The 13014-nt window shown below is 65.3% G+C and overlaps 1 protein-coding gene across 6 annotated transcripts in view; it reads left to right on the plus strand.

The window, feature by feature from the left end:
- OSBPL5 (oxysterol binding protein like 5) overlaps positions 1–13014 on the plus strand; it is a 53665-nt gene that overhangs the window by 32822 nt on the left and 7829 nt on the right. For all 6 annotated transcript variants that reach the window (XM_042905816.1, XM_042905820.1, XM_042905819.1 and 3 more), the window contains 10 exons: positions 2119–2199; positions 2457–2558; positions 3633–3836; positions 4567–4651; positions 6514–6685; positions 7013–7208; positions 8957–9141; positions 9769–9850; positions 12046–12144; positions 12471–12567. In XM_042905816.1, coding sequence (XP_042761750.1) covers positions 2119–2199; positions 2457–2558; positions 3633–3836; positions 4567–4651; positions 6514–6685; positions 7013–7208; positions 8957–9141; positions 9769–9850; positions 12046–12144; positions 12471–12567 — 1303 coding nt within the window. The remainder of the gene's footprint in view (positions 1–2118; positions 2200–2456; positions 2559–3632; positions 3837–4566; positions 4652–6513; positions 6686–7012; positions 7209–8956; positions 9142–9768; positions 9851–12045; positions 12145–12470; positions 12568–13014) is intronic.

Raw genomic sequence — 13014 nt, forward strand, 5'->3', positions numbered from 1 at the left:
TGGGGTCACGGGGAATTCTAAAGCACTCTGTGCTCAGCTTTTTGGGGAATGCCAAACTGGTTTCCACAGCCCCTGCACCGTTTCACGACCCCACCAGCGACGAGGGAGGGCTCCCCTTGCTCACGTTCTCAGCACGTTTGTACTTTCCGGGTTCTCCTTCATCGTTTTGTGGTGCTCCCGGCGGCTCTGACTTGCGTGTTGCTAATGACTGATGATCCGGCCGGGGCTTCTTGACCGACCGGATGTCTCCTTGGAGAAATGTCTGTTCGGGTTTCTCTGCCCGCCTTCGAGTTGTGTTGTCTTTGTTGTTGGGTTGTAAGCGCTCTTTATATATGCCAGACCTCAGACTCTGGTCAGATACGTGACTGCAAGTACTTCTGTTCTGCTCCATCCGGCCCACCGCCCCCCCACCCCCCCCACCCCCCCCACCCCCCCCACCCCCCCCACCCCTCCCCTGGTCCCCAGGCCCCAGAGCCTGTGTCTCTTCCTCTGTTGCTTAAAGCAAACCCCACTCCTTTGAGTCACATCTGGAGGAGAGCTGGGTGGCAGGATCGTTCATTCATTCACTCATTCATTCATTCATCCAGGATGCTCACCAAACCCCCAGCTGCCGGGGCGGGGCGTGTGCTGGGACGGAACTTCCCTGGCAGGAGTTCTAGACGACAGACAGGACTGCCTGCGTGGCAGTAATTGTAAAAGGTGTGGGGCCGGCCAGGGGCAGGTATGTCAGGGTCTGAAGGCAGCAGGGCGGTCAGAGCTGTCTTCCTTCTCGGGAGTGGCTCAGTGGGGCCTGAGGACCCAGCGACAGGGAACAGCATTCCAGGCTGGGGGAACAGCATGTGCTAAGGGGGCTAAGGGGGGTGGGCCTCCAGCCCACCTGGCCAACTGCCAGCATGTGCTAAGGGGGCCGCGTGAGAGGCCTGGTTCCCCAGGAGGACAACCGGGAGCGTCTCTGTAGCTCAGTCCCGGCCCCCAGAGGCTTGTCACCCACCAAGTCTGGCACGCACGCCGTCACGCGAGCTTCAGCTCCGAGACTGGCTCTAGAGCAGAGGCCGCAGGCACCCCGTCCTTCCTGTGACTCAGCCCCAGCTCGGCCCTCACGAGCTGTGTGACCCTGGGCAGGCTCGGAGCCTCTCTGTGCCACAGTCTCTTCTGCGGGATGTGGACAATGATGATGACCCACGGCTCTCGCGGCAGCTCTGTCGCTTGTGGTGGCCTGCCCCTCCTTTCCACCCCCAGGGCCTGAAGCTTCTGAAGCTTCTCGGGGGAGAAGCGGCCACGAACCATAGGATTTTCACGTCTCACAAAATATTATTCTCTGGACGTTTTTTTGGCCACTTAAAAAGTTGAAACCGTTCTGAGCTCACAGGCTGAACAGAAAGGGGGCGGGGGGCGGGATTCGGGCCACAGTTTGCTCCGCCCTCTGCCTCTAGCCTTTAGTCCTGGCCTTTTCTCCACCCCCAGGGCCTCAGTTTCTCTATCTGTTAAAGGACCGCAGCCCCTTCCAGCCCCAGATCCTGGATTACTGCTCTCAGCCCGTGCAGCGTGTCCAGCGGGCCTGGCAGGCTGTGCCTCGTCCTCGGCTCTGGTCTGGGCTCAGGATAGGGCCTGGGCATTGCCCACCACTCAGCAGCTCCCAGGGCACCAGGAGTGAGAGTCCCCCCTGCACGTGTGCCCCCCCCAGAGGCTGGACACACGGTAGTGGCTAGGGTGGACGCTTCCCGGCACCTCTGAGATCCTGTCCACCTGCTGTCCTCAGCCTCCCTGACTTCTCCGTCTCTGTACCCTCGGCCCCCAAGACTGCTGATAAACTGAGCAGAGGGTGTCGAACGGGTGTGAGGACAGTACCTTTCTCTGACCTCTCTGGTTCTCTTGGCCTCCAGCCCACCTGGCCACCCCCCAGCCCTCTGCAGCCCCAGAATGCACCTGGCCACCCCCCAGCCCTCTGCAGCCCCAGAATGCACCTGGCCACCCCCCAGCCCTCTGCAGCCCCAGAATGCACCTGGCCGCCCCCAGCCCTCTGCAGCCCCAGAATGCACCTGGCCACCCCCCAGCCCTCTGCAGCCCCAGAATGCACGCTGATGCCCCTCCTCCCCCCAACTTGAATCTCTTTTGCAGGTAGAATACAGGCTATACAATGGGTCCGACAAGGAATGTGTGTCCCCAACAGCCAAGGTCACCAAGAAGGAAGCTCTCAAGGTGGGCACGGGCCCAGGAAGTGGGGACACAAGTGTGTCATTTGTCAGATGGGTGGGCCAGTGAGGTCACCACGGCCCGGCCTGCCAGAGGGAGGGGGCGGGCTGTGCTCTGGCCACCTCCCCACCCCCACTTCTCCCCCCCGCCCCAGACTGGACGGTGGGAGCCCCGGTGGGCTGGCGGGCTGGCAGGAGGAGTGGGGGCGGGGGCCAGCTCAGGGCCTTCTCCCTTGACCCGCCCGCTGGGTTCCCTGGGCCCAGGCGCAGAAGGAGAACTACCGGCAGGAGAAGAAACGCGCCACGAAGCAGCTGTTCAGCGCCCTGACGGACCCCAGCGTGGTCATCATGGCCGACAGCCTGAAGGTAGGCCAGACGGGCGGGCACGTTGTCCCAGTCTCAGGCCTTCCCAGGGGACGTTGCAGAGTCACCCAGGAGGCAGTTGGGCGTGTTTGTTACTGTGAGTCTGTGTCCGTGTCCCGTGGAGGCCCCAGCAAAGGACCATAGGCTGGGGCTTAAAGACAGGAATGCGTTCTCCCCCAGTTCCGGGGGCTGGCCCCTGAAATCCGGTGTGGACAGGGCCGCCCCGCCCCCTAGTGGGGCATCCTTCCCGCTCCCCAGCTTCTGGGGGGCTCCAGGCAGCCCTGGGCTGTGGCTTGCTGATTCCAGCCTCTGCCTCTGCCTTCACGTGGCCCCTCCTGTGTCCGTGTGTCTGTGTCCAAACGTCATTGAATCAGAGCTCACCCGGCTCCAATGTGGCCTCATGTTCACCCGCTGAAATCTGCAGAGACCCTGTGTCCAGTTGAGGTGGGGGGGGGGGGCTCCTGGCCTGTGGATGGGGGTCCCAGGATGCCACGAAGCCCCGTGCCAGGGTGTGGGGGCGGGGAGGCCGTATCACAGCCTCATGGATTGGGCTTAGAGTCTGTGTTTCGACGGGGGTGATGGTGGTTCCCTCAGCTCCTGGGACTTCTCTCTGCCCCCCCTAAGGTGGCGGGAAAGCTGCTGAACCCCGGGGTTGCCACCAAGGACCCCCGAGACAGGTGTACCAGCACCTGGTCACCTGCCTAGGACTTGGGCCGGCATGGGCTCCTTTTGGCCCCCCACAAAATAAAAAATCAGGAGCTACAGTGAAATTCTTCTCTGGAGCGAGAAAAGAACTGACCAACTCCAAAATTTACAAAGCTGACAATCACAACAGTCCACCAGCTGCTGGGTCCTCCGGGGCGGGGGGAGGGGCTCCGATCTGGCCTTGAACCTCACCCGGACACCTGCTCCTGGCAGCAGTGCCTCATTTCTCTGGATTCACTGTAATTTCCGAGCTCCTTGTCAAAGCCCGAGGACCTCGCCCACCGCCCAGCTCCGCCCCCAAGCTGTCCGGGTGCCCCCGGGGCGCCGGCCTCCCCCCCCCCCCGCCCCCCACAGCCGTGCCCCTCCCCGCAGATCCGCGGGACACTGAAGAGCTGGACCAAACTGTGGTGCGTGCTGAAGCCTGGCGTGCTGCTCATCTACAAGACGCCCAAGGTGGGCCAGTGGGTGGGCACCGTCCTGTTGCACTGCTGCGAGCTCATCGAGCGGCCCTCCAAGAAAGACGGCTTCTGCTTCAAGCTCTTCCACCCGCTGGACCAGTCCGTCTGGGCCGTGAAGGTACCTCCGGGGGGGCCCCGGGGCTCAGGGGGGTCGGGCCCCAGGAGGAGCGAGGCCCCGCGGGCGGGCCGAGTAAGAGACGGGCGCCGAGGGGTGGCCAGGAGCCTAATCGCAACTGCTCTGTGGGCCCATCGCCACCCAGCCCCCACCCGGCCGTGGGTTAGGTCTCTCGGTGGCCGGGGACCAGATGCGGCCCGGGCGGAGCACACGGCGGGGGCCCCAGCCTGGTGACGCGACGCGACGCGCAGAGGCTGAGGAATCGGGCCGTGTGAGCCGCTCGTAGCCCAGCCCTCCCTGCTGCACCTTCCTAACCGGGAGGCTGCCCGTCAGGTTGCCAGACAAAATCTAGAACGTCCAGTTACGGCAGGATTTCAGACGAACACCCAAATGGTTTTTTTAGTGTAGGTATGTCCCAGAGATTGCAGGGGGTATACTTCTGCTGTAAAAAGTTACTCATCGTTTCGCTGAACGGGCACCCCGAGCGTGCACGTGCCGATTACGGCCACCCGGAGACGGAGGGAACTCCAGAGCCGGAGGAGAGCCCAGGACGCAGCCGCGGGCTCGTTCTCCTCTCGCTGCCTGCTGCGTCCGCGTGGCCGGGGGTCTGGCCCCACCTGGGGGTCCTGAGGCCGCGTGTGTCTCAGTGTGCGTCTGCGTGACCCCTCGTGACCCGCATCTCCGCCCGTGCCTGCGTGTCCCCTCGGCTGACGCCGGCTCTCTGTCTCTCCAGGGCCCCAAAGGCGAGAGTGTGGGCTCCATCACACAGCCCCTCCCCAGCAGCTACCTGATCTTCAGGGCCGCCTCAGAGTCCGACGGTGAGTCCCCCGCTGCCCTGTGGGTCTCCCTGGTGGGGCCCCGCCTGGAGTGGGCGCCCCGGGGGCATCGCAGACCAGGTGCACGCGGCCCCTGTCCAGACCCTCCCGCTGCCGCCCAAGCAGGACGCAGGCAGATGTCACGGGACAAGCCTGGGCTTGGGCCAGGCAGGCCTGCCATCCACTAGTTACCTCTCGGAGCCTCAGTTTCCCCAGGCCAAACCATGAATACTGCCCGGCTACCCAGTTGTAACGACCACCCAGTGACCTTATTTAAAGCAACCAGATCGCAGCTGCTGAGCGCCACGCACATGCCAGGCCCCGTCGAATCAGCAGGTTCTCACCTGCTGATGTTTTCACCTCCGTTGACATACGAGGAAACTGAGGCACCGGCACACTGCCCCCAAGGAAACCCTGAGGTCTGGAGAGCCATCCAGTTTCCCGGGCTCCCAAGTGCGGCGCGCGTTGTTGGAGCGCCCTCCAGTGGCGGCTCTGGGGAAATGCAGCTGCCCCTCTTTCAAGCCCTCGGGGCCCAGAGCGGTGGGGGGGCGGGGCTGGTGGACTTTGTCACGTCCACACCCCAGGAGGCACCGCCCCTGTTCCTGGAGCCTGTGGTCTCAGGGGAAGGAGAGCAGCCCACTGTCAGACAAGGCAGATCGGACTAAAGCGTGAGCTGGGTCCCAGATGGGCGGGGGCGCCGTGAGCAGGGAGGGACGTTGTCCACAGCCCCCGTGCGTATGAGGGTGGGCTTTCTGGAGGACGAGGAGGGGGCCCGGGAATGGGCCTCGAAGGATGCGTAGCATTCGGGGTGTCTGGTCCTTTGTGGCAACGATGAGGCGAGCCCCGAGCTCAGCAGGCCTCGGTGTCCCCACTCTTTCCTGCGGGGGCTGCTCCCATGACCCCCACCTCTGCCCCCAGGGCTGGGCGCTCGGGCTCCCATCAAGCCTGCAGTGAAACCCCGTAGGACCCCGGGTGCCCCTGTAAGAACCAGGGGCCACCGTCCCTGCAAACCCTCGCCTCCCAGTCCCAGGCCCGGGATGCCCCCCAAAGGATTCTGTGGGTTTCAAAGTTAGGGAACGAGAGTCACGCTCTCCGAGAGGCCGCACTTTGAAGGCCCAGACTAGGGAGGTATCGTCACTGTCCTTAATCCCACGCCTCGAACCCCTGAAGCTTTTCTCGGAGTAACGCTTGATCACGTGATGTGCGGTCATAGACGCCCTCGTGAGTGGAAAGGCTGCTGTTAGTAATCCCACCAGGACACCGGGGGTCGCCTTGGCGGACAGGCGTCCCCACAGCTGTGAGCGCTGCCTGGGACATGCGAGCGCTGCTGGTCTCACCCACTGGCAGCCTCCGCCAGGAAGGCAGCAGGGATGGGGGGCGGGTGGATTGGGCCGGCTCTGCCTCAGGGCCACCCTCCCTCCAGGACGCCCTGGGCTGCCTGCCACGTTCAGCAGCCCCCTCCCCAGCCTGCCGCCCACTGTCCTGGCCTGTGCCGTGGGCCAGCAGGAGCCCCGGGGCCCCTGAGGCGCACCCCTGCCCCCCAGGCCTGGGGCAGGCGGCTGTCGTCAGGCAGGGCCCCGTGTGTGGAAGCTGCAGGTGCCTGGGTCTTGCTCAGGTGTGACCTTGAGGGAGGGTCTGGAGCATCCCCCGAAGGGCGTCTTCCTTCCCCCGGGCTCCTGTCTCCCCCAGTCGGGCGGGGGCTGGCCGCCAGGCCCCGTCCTTGTTCACGTCTGCCACCCGCACTCGCCCACGTGCACCTGCGTGGCGGGGACACCTGGGAAGGCTCTCCAGGGGGGTGGGGGAGGCACAGGGGAGGGGTCCTTCCCGGGCTCGCAGTGGGCTCACCTCCCCCCCTCCCCCCGCAGGCCGCTGCTGGCTGGACGCCCTAGAGCTGGCTCTGCGCTGTTCCAGCCTTCTGCGACTCAGCTCGTGCAAGCAGGGCCGTGACGGGGAGCCCGGGTCCTCGCCGGATGCGTCGCCCCCCTCGCTCTGCGGGCTGCCCCCCTCGGCCACCATCCACGACCAAGACCTGTGCCCGTGAGCAGGGGCGCGGTGGGCAGGGGTCGAGCCCGGGTCTCCGGCCTGCTGGGGACCCCAGGACCCTGGCTGTCACCCGGACTCACACGCGGGCCTCCTTGTACGTGGGGAGGGGGGCAGGCACCATGGAGGTCTGGCCACCAGACCCCGAGGTCAGGAGGCAGCCTCCTTCACCCCGACTGGGCCCGGGGGGCCTCAGTTTCTTCACGTGCACACTGGGTTAGACCCGAGGATGTGGGTGCAGTGCCGGCAGTGAGCCGTGCCCTGGGTGGGGGCGCCTGGGCCGCACCCCTGACCTGGGACCCCCGGCACGCCCCTCCCTTCCAGGCTGAATGGCTCCTCCCTGGAGAACGACGCTTTCTCAGACAAGTCGGAGAGGGAGAACGCAGAGGAGTCGGACAACGAGGCCCAGGACCACAGCGGAAAGACGAACGAGAGCGGGAGTGTCCAGTCGGAGACCCTGGAGGGCCTGGCGCCCGGGGGGACCACGTACGTGGAGCAGGTCCACGAGGAGTTTGGGGAGGTGAGAGCCCGCCCCACCTGGGCGGCCGGTGTCGCCCCGTCCCCCGCCTCCCCGGAAAAGACAGAGGCCTCGGTGCCCGGCTGGCCCCTGGACGGGAGATTGTAGTGCCCGGGGTGGGAGTGCTGGGGGACCAGACCAGACCAGGATGGTGTCCACGACTCAGAGAGAGCCAGGGGGCCGTGAGGACTCTGCTGAGGGTGTTGGGAAAACCCTGGGGGGGTTAGGTGGGGGCCCGCCGAGGTCCAGCGAGGCCTTTAGAAAGCCAAGGAAGAAACCGGGGGTAGAAACCCGGAGCCACTAGGGAGGAGCCTCTGTCAGGAGGCCGACAAGGGCCTTGGTCCCAGGCAGCCCTGGAGGAGGGCCAAGGGGCGGGGCTCAAGACACATGGGAGGAGGACGGGCAGCTCCCAGCCCGATGGCGAGGCACCTATGAGGCCGGCAGCTGGGGGTAGGGTCAGGGCCACGACACTGGGGGAGATGCACGTGAGGGCCCTGGGGCCGAGAGCGGGCAGCCCGAGGGACCCTTCAGAGGCCCAGCACAGACGAGGCTGGGCTCCACAGAGGGACCCGGGAGACCTGGCAGGGGCCCCAGGACAGGTGTGCTAGCACAGAAAGGCAAAGCAGCTTGTGTAAGGCGGCCCAGCGGGGTGGAGACAGATACCGATCCCGCCTCCCTCGGGGTGGCTGCCTTCGGGCCACAGACACACACAGCCCTGAGTTCACAGCCCGCCTGTGCTGTGCGAGCTCAGCTGTGTGAGCTCGGGTAAGTCGCCTGTCCCCTCTGTAACGTGGGGACGACCGCAGTGCCGGTGCCCAGGGGCCACTGCGAGGAGTAAGTCTGGGGAGAAGGGGTGCAGGGGCCGCCTGGGTCCAAATCCAGCTCAGGGCCTCATCGGGGCTCAGAGGGGTAGGCAGTTGAGGGGACCCCCCCCCCCCACCAACTGAGTCCAGACCCGCCCCAGGCCAGAGGCATCAAAGGCTGAAGACAGTGGGGTCCCCAGGGAGGGATGATGGGCTAGACCTCCGCCCGGGCTTTGTGGGACTCCCCCGTGTCCCGGCTGTACTGCCCCGTCCTGTGAGCGCCCCACGGAGCTGGCCACGCCTCTGAGACTCTGCCTGCCTCAGGGTTTGCTGGTTGGCATGGACGGCGAGGTGCAGCCACCCGACCCCGCTGCCCAGACCCAGAGGGACAAAGCCCTGAGCCCCCACAGCTCTGTCTCCTTGAGTGTGTTATTGGGAAGGACAGGTGGGGGCCAGGGCAGTCCCCACCCGGCAGTGTGACCCTGGACCCTTATTTCTAAAGGAAGCGCAGGCCCAGAGCACCCCCCGCACCCATATCTCCAGGCCACTGGGAAGATTGAATGGGCTGGGGTGGGGTCTCCCCGTACCCACCGCGCCTCCCGCCACCACTGGGTTTCAGCAGCCAGGGTGGGCGGGCTCTACCCCGCGCACAAGAGTCGGGGTCACCCAGACCGAGGGGAGGGCCCAGGTCGGCCAGGCTGGCAAGGAGTGGAGGCAGACAGCAGCCAGCCTGGGCCAGCACGTGCCCCTCTGGGTTGGGGTCGCCGGAGAGAGCAGGGGCCAGACCGGGCGAGACAGGCCGGCTGGGCTGCCGGGGGCCAGACCGAGGAAGCGCACGTCCCCCGGCCAGAGCCGGCCGCCCCTGTCCTGCCCCCCGTCCCCGCTCCCCCGGGAGGCACGGACCGGGGGCCTGACCGCAGCCTCCCCCCCTTCCCCCACCATCGGCAGCTGGGCCAGGCCTCCCAGGTGGAGACTGTGTCCGAGGAGAACAAAAGTCTGATGTGGCTTCTGCTGAGGCAGCTGCGGCCGGGCATGGACCTGTCCCGCGTGGTGCTGCCCACCTTCGTGTTAGAGCCCCGCTCCTTCCTGGACAAGCTCTCGGACTACTACTTCCACGCCGACCTGCTGTCCAGGTGAGCGAGCAGGGGGCGCCCCTCCCACCCGTGTGCACCCGGAGACCCCAGCCTCCCTCAGCCCCCGGCCCCTTCATGGATGTTTCCGGAGGGGCCCCGGGGTCCGCGGCTGAGCTCAGCCTCGTAGCGGGCCCCGTGTCCAAGACCGGCCCCAGGAGGAGCAGGTCGAGAGGGAGGAGGGGGGCAGGCTGCCCGTCAGGTCAGGGCCGGAGCCGTCAAAGGTGAGCATGGGGCCAGCCCCGAGCACCTTCTGTGTGTCCAGAGCTCTGGGCGTTGGTGCCCTCAAGCCGAACCCTGCAGGCTGCGGAGGCTGGAAAGAGGGAGGCTCGGGAGCTGGGCGAGGGCGGGAGTACCCGGGAGGGCTTCCTGGAAGCAGAGGCACCCTGCCGGCCCTCGAGCCAGCAGCACCCTGTCTGCCCCAGCATTGCGGTCACCCCGGCACTTTCGGGTTAGGTGGAGAACTGGGTTCCCTGTTGGAGGGCGGGCAGCTCCGCTGCTTCGGGGCTGGGCGGGACGGGAGGGGCCCGGTGGCCCGTGTCCAGCCAAGCGGATGGAAGGTGGACAGGGCAAGAGGGTGGCCTGGGGGATCCCGGCCTGGGCTGAGGGGCCTCTCCCGTCCTGGCACAGGGCCGCCCTGGAGGAGGACGCCTACAGCCGCATCAAGCTTGTACTGCGGTGGTACCTGTCAGGCTTCTACAAGAAACCCAAGGTCAGGGCCCCGGCGGGGAGGGCGGGCCCAGTGGAGGTGTGGGGCTGCGGGCCCCCTGCTCTCACTGCAACCCCAGCAGCCCTGTGCTCATCAGAGCCCGAGTCTGGGTTCTCAGAAAGGTTTCCATGACTCCCAAGATGCATCACGAAAAGCGGGTCCCAGGGGTTCCTTGAGGTGCAGGGGCGAGAGCCCTTTTCCCAGCACCGCTGTGTATGGCCGCTGTGTCTCTCAGACCTGGAGGGTCCTGCTTGGGCCCTTCGGGGGATTCCGTGGGACACGGGCGTGACCGTGTGGTTCTGGTTCTGCTCCTCCACTGCGCCCAAGGGGAAACTGGGGCTCGGGGAAGGGGAGGGACGGCCCCAGAGTCACACAGCAGATCCAAGGTCTCTTAACTGCCTCGGGGCCCTCGGCAGGGCGGGGTGCGCGCCCACGTGGCGGCCCTGGGTGGGGCGCTGCTGGGGCAGAGAAGGAGCGTCCGTCTGGGAGGCTGGCCGGGGCAGGACGGGGCACCGCAGGGGCGGCTCCGGGCGAGATCCGGGCAGCTCGGCAGAGAGGGAGGAGCGGACAGGAGGCTCGGACAGGCGGGGTAGGCGTCCTCCGAGGGCACCTGCCAATTTATCGCTCATGGAGCCCGGTCTCCGGGGGGAAGTGCATGTGTGCACACACACATGCACATGCACACACATACGGGCACACACGCACACACGTATAGGCACGCGTGTGCACACATGCATGCACATGTGCACATACACACATACAGGCACACCGTGACACACACACGTGCACACACATACACGCACAAGTACAGGCACACACATGTGCATGTGCGCACACATTCCTATGCACACACAGACACACGTGCGTGCACACACGCACACGTGCACATGCTCACATGCACGCGTACATGTACACACACATATAGGCACCCACATGCACACATGCACACATATACAGGCACACACTGACACGCACACATGTGCACACACACATACTCACATGCACAAGTACAGGCACCCACACGCACATGTGCACGCACACACACATACAAGCACACATGCACATGTACACACATACAGGCACACGCACACATGCATAGGCGCACACTGACATGCACACACGTGCACACACACACGCACAAGTACAGGCACACACGCACACACGTGCGTGCATGCACACAGACACACGTGTGTGCACACACGCACATGTGCACATGCTCACATGCACGCGTACATGTACACACATACAGGCACACACTGACACGCACGCACGTGCACACACACATAGTCACATGCACAAGTACAGGCACACATGCACACACATACAGGCACACACTGACATGCACACACACATACACGCACAAGTACAGGCACACACGCACACACATGTGCACGCACTCACATGGACACATGTAAGGCACGCACATGTGCGTGTGCACACACATACATGTACACACACTTACAGGCACCCACACGCACATGTGTGCACGCACATACATACTCACAGGCACATATGTAAGGCACACATGTGCACACACACATGGACAGACATAAGGCACACATGCACACACTCACAGGCACACACGTACAGGCACTCTCACTCACACGTGCACACACACACTCACATACATACAGGCACACACATGTGCGTGCGCACAGAGGTCTGCTGGATGGCGTGAAGGGGTGGCCAGCTGCTGCCGATCAGATGAGGGGGTCCGTGACCCGGAAGGAAGGCTGTCTTGAACGGGAACTTGTTCCCTGCTGCAGCGGGGACGAACCTGGGCCGTTTGCGGGAGCAGAAAGGTGGTGAGCGGAGTTGGGGAGTGGGGCGCAGGGCTGGGGGCTTGGGGTCCTACTGAAAGGGTCAGTAGAAGCCACTGGGGGCTTCGAACAGGCTGTGCGCTGGTTTCACCCAAAGTCCAGGGAAAGCGTGACCTGCTCAGGGTCTCCGGTCCCCCTCGGAGCCAGGAACCGGACAGGACACCTCATAGGCTGCCCCCCCGGAACGTAAACCATGGGCAAAGCATGTTCTCCCCAAAGCAGAAGTGGGGCGCTGCCCCCAGGTGCTGGTGGCCAAGCAGGCCGTCCCTTGTAGGGATAGGGGTGGGCAGTGGGCAGCCCCCCAGGTTGTCCCTGCGTCCACACCCCGTCCCGCTTGGGCCCAGTTCCTCACGTGCGCTTCTCGGTCATTGCCCGCAGGGGATCAAGAAGCCGTACAACCCCGTCCTGGGGGAGACCTTCCGCTGCCGCTGGTTCCACCCCCACACCAGCAGCCACACCTTCTACATCGCGGAGCAGGTAAGGCCCGGCCGCTCCCAGGCGGCACGCCGGGCCCGTGGTGGGCACTCCGACCCCAGCGCACGTTCTTGGCGGCCCCCCGGCCGCCGTCAGGATCCTCCCGGGAGCTGCGGTCGGGGACAGGCCCCGGGACAGCAGAGGTGCTTCCTCGGGAGGGGACGGCCCACCCTGACCCCCCGGGCGCCCTGCACCGCTTCCCTGGGCAGCGGGACTGAGAGCCGGGAATGGCCAGGAGGCATGCGGTGGGGCAGGGGACGGGGACTTCTCGTCAGGAAGCCGGGCTCTGCCCTCCCCGGGGAGGACTGTCCTCTGTCCTCTGCCCGCAGGTGTCCCACCACCCGCCCGTGTCCGCCTTCCACGTCAGTAACAGGAAGGACGGCTTCTGCATCAGCGGCAACATCACAGCCAAGTCCCGGTTTTACGGTGAGGGGGCTCCCCTGGGCTGTCCCAGCCGGGGGATGACGGGGCCCCCTGGATGCGGAGGTCCCCAAGACCGCACGGGGTGGCCGGCTTTGTCTCCCTCCCCACGTCTCCGGGTCAGGGACCACGTGGGTGGTGAAGAGCTCGGGACCCGGAGAGAGGCAGGGTCCGTGCAGAGCCCGGCCGCCCCTCAGCCGCAGGGAAGGCACGTCCTGCGGGGACGCTGTGAGGGTCACGGGCAAGGACCTGCGCCAACAGGTGCCGTCTAGAGCTGGGCTGTCCGGTGCGGCACCCCTAGCCACGTGTGGCTCTTTAAATTGATCAAAATGAAGTTTTAAGAGCAGCTCCTCAGTTGCCCTGCACTTGCTCTGTGGCCCCACATGGCTCGTGGCTTCTGTCTCCCCAAAATCCGAACAGAGTAGGGACGCCTGGGTGGCTCGGTCAGTGAAG

The sequence above is a fragment of the Panthera leo genome, chromosome D1 (genome assembly GCF_018350215.1).
Source record: "Panthera leo isolate Ple1 chromosome D1, P.leo_Ple1_pat1.1, whole genome shotgun sequence".
Taxonomy (NCBI): Eukaryota; Metazoa; Chordata; class Mammalia; order Carnivora; family Felidae; genus Panthera; species Panthera leo.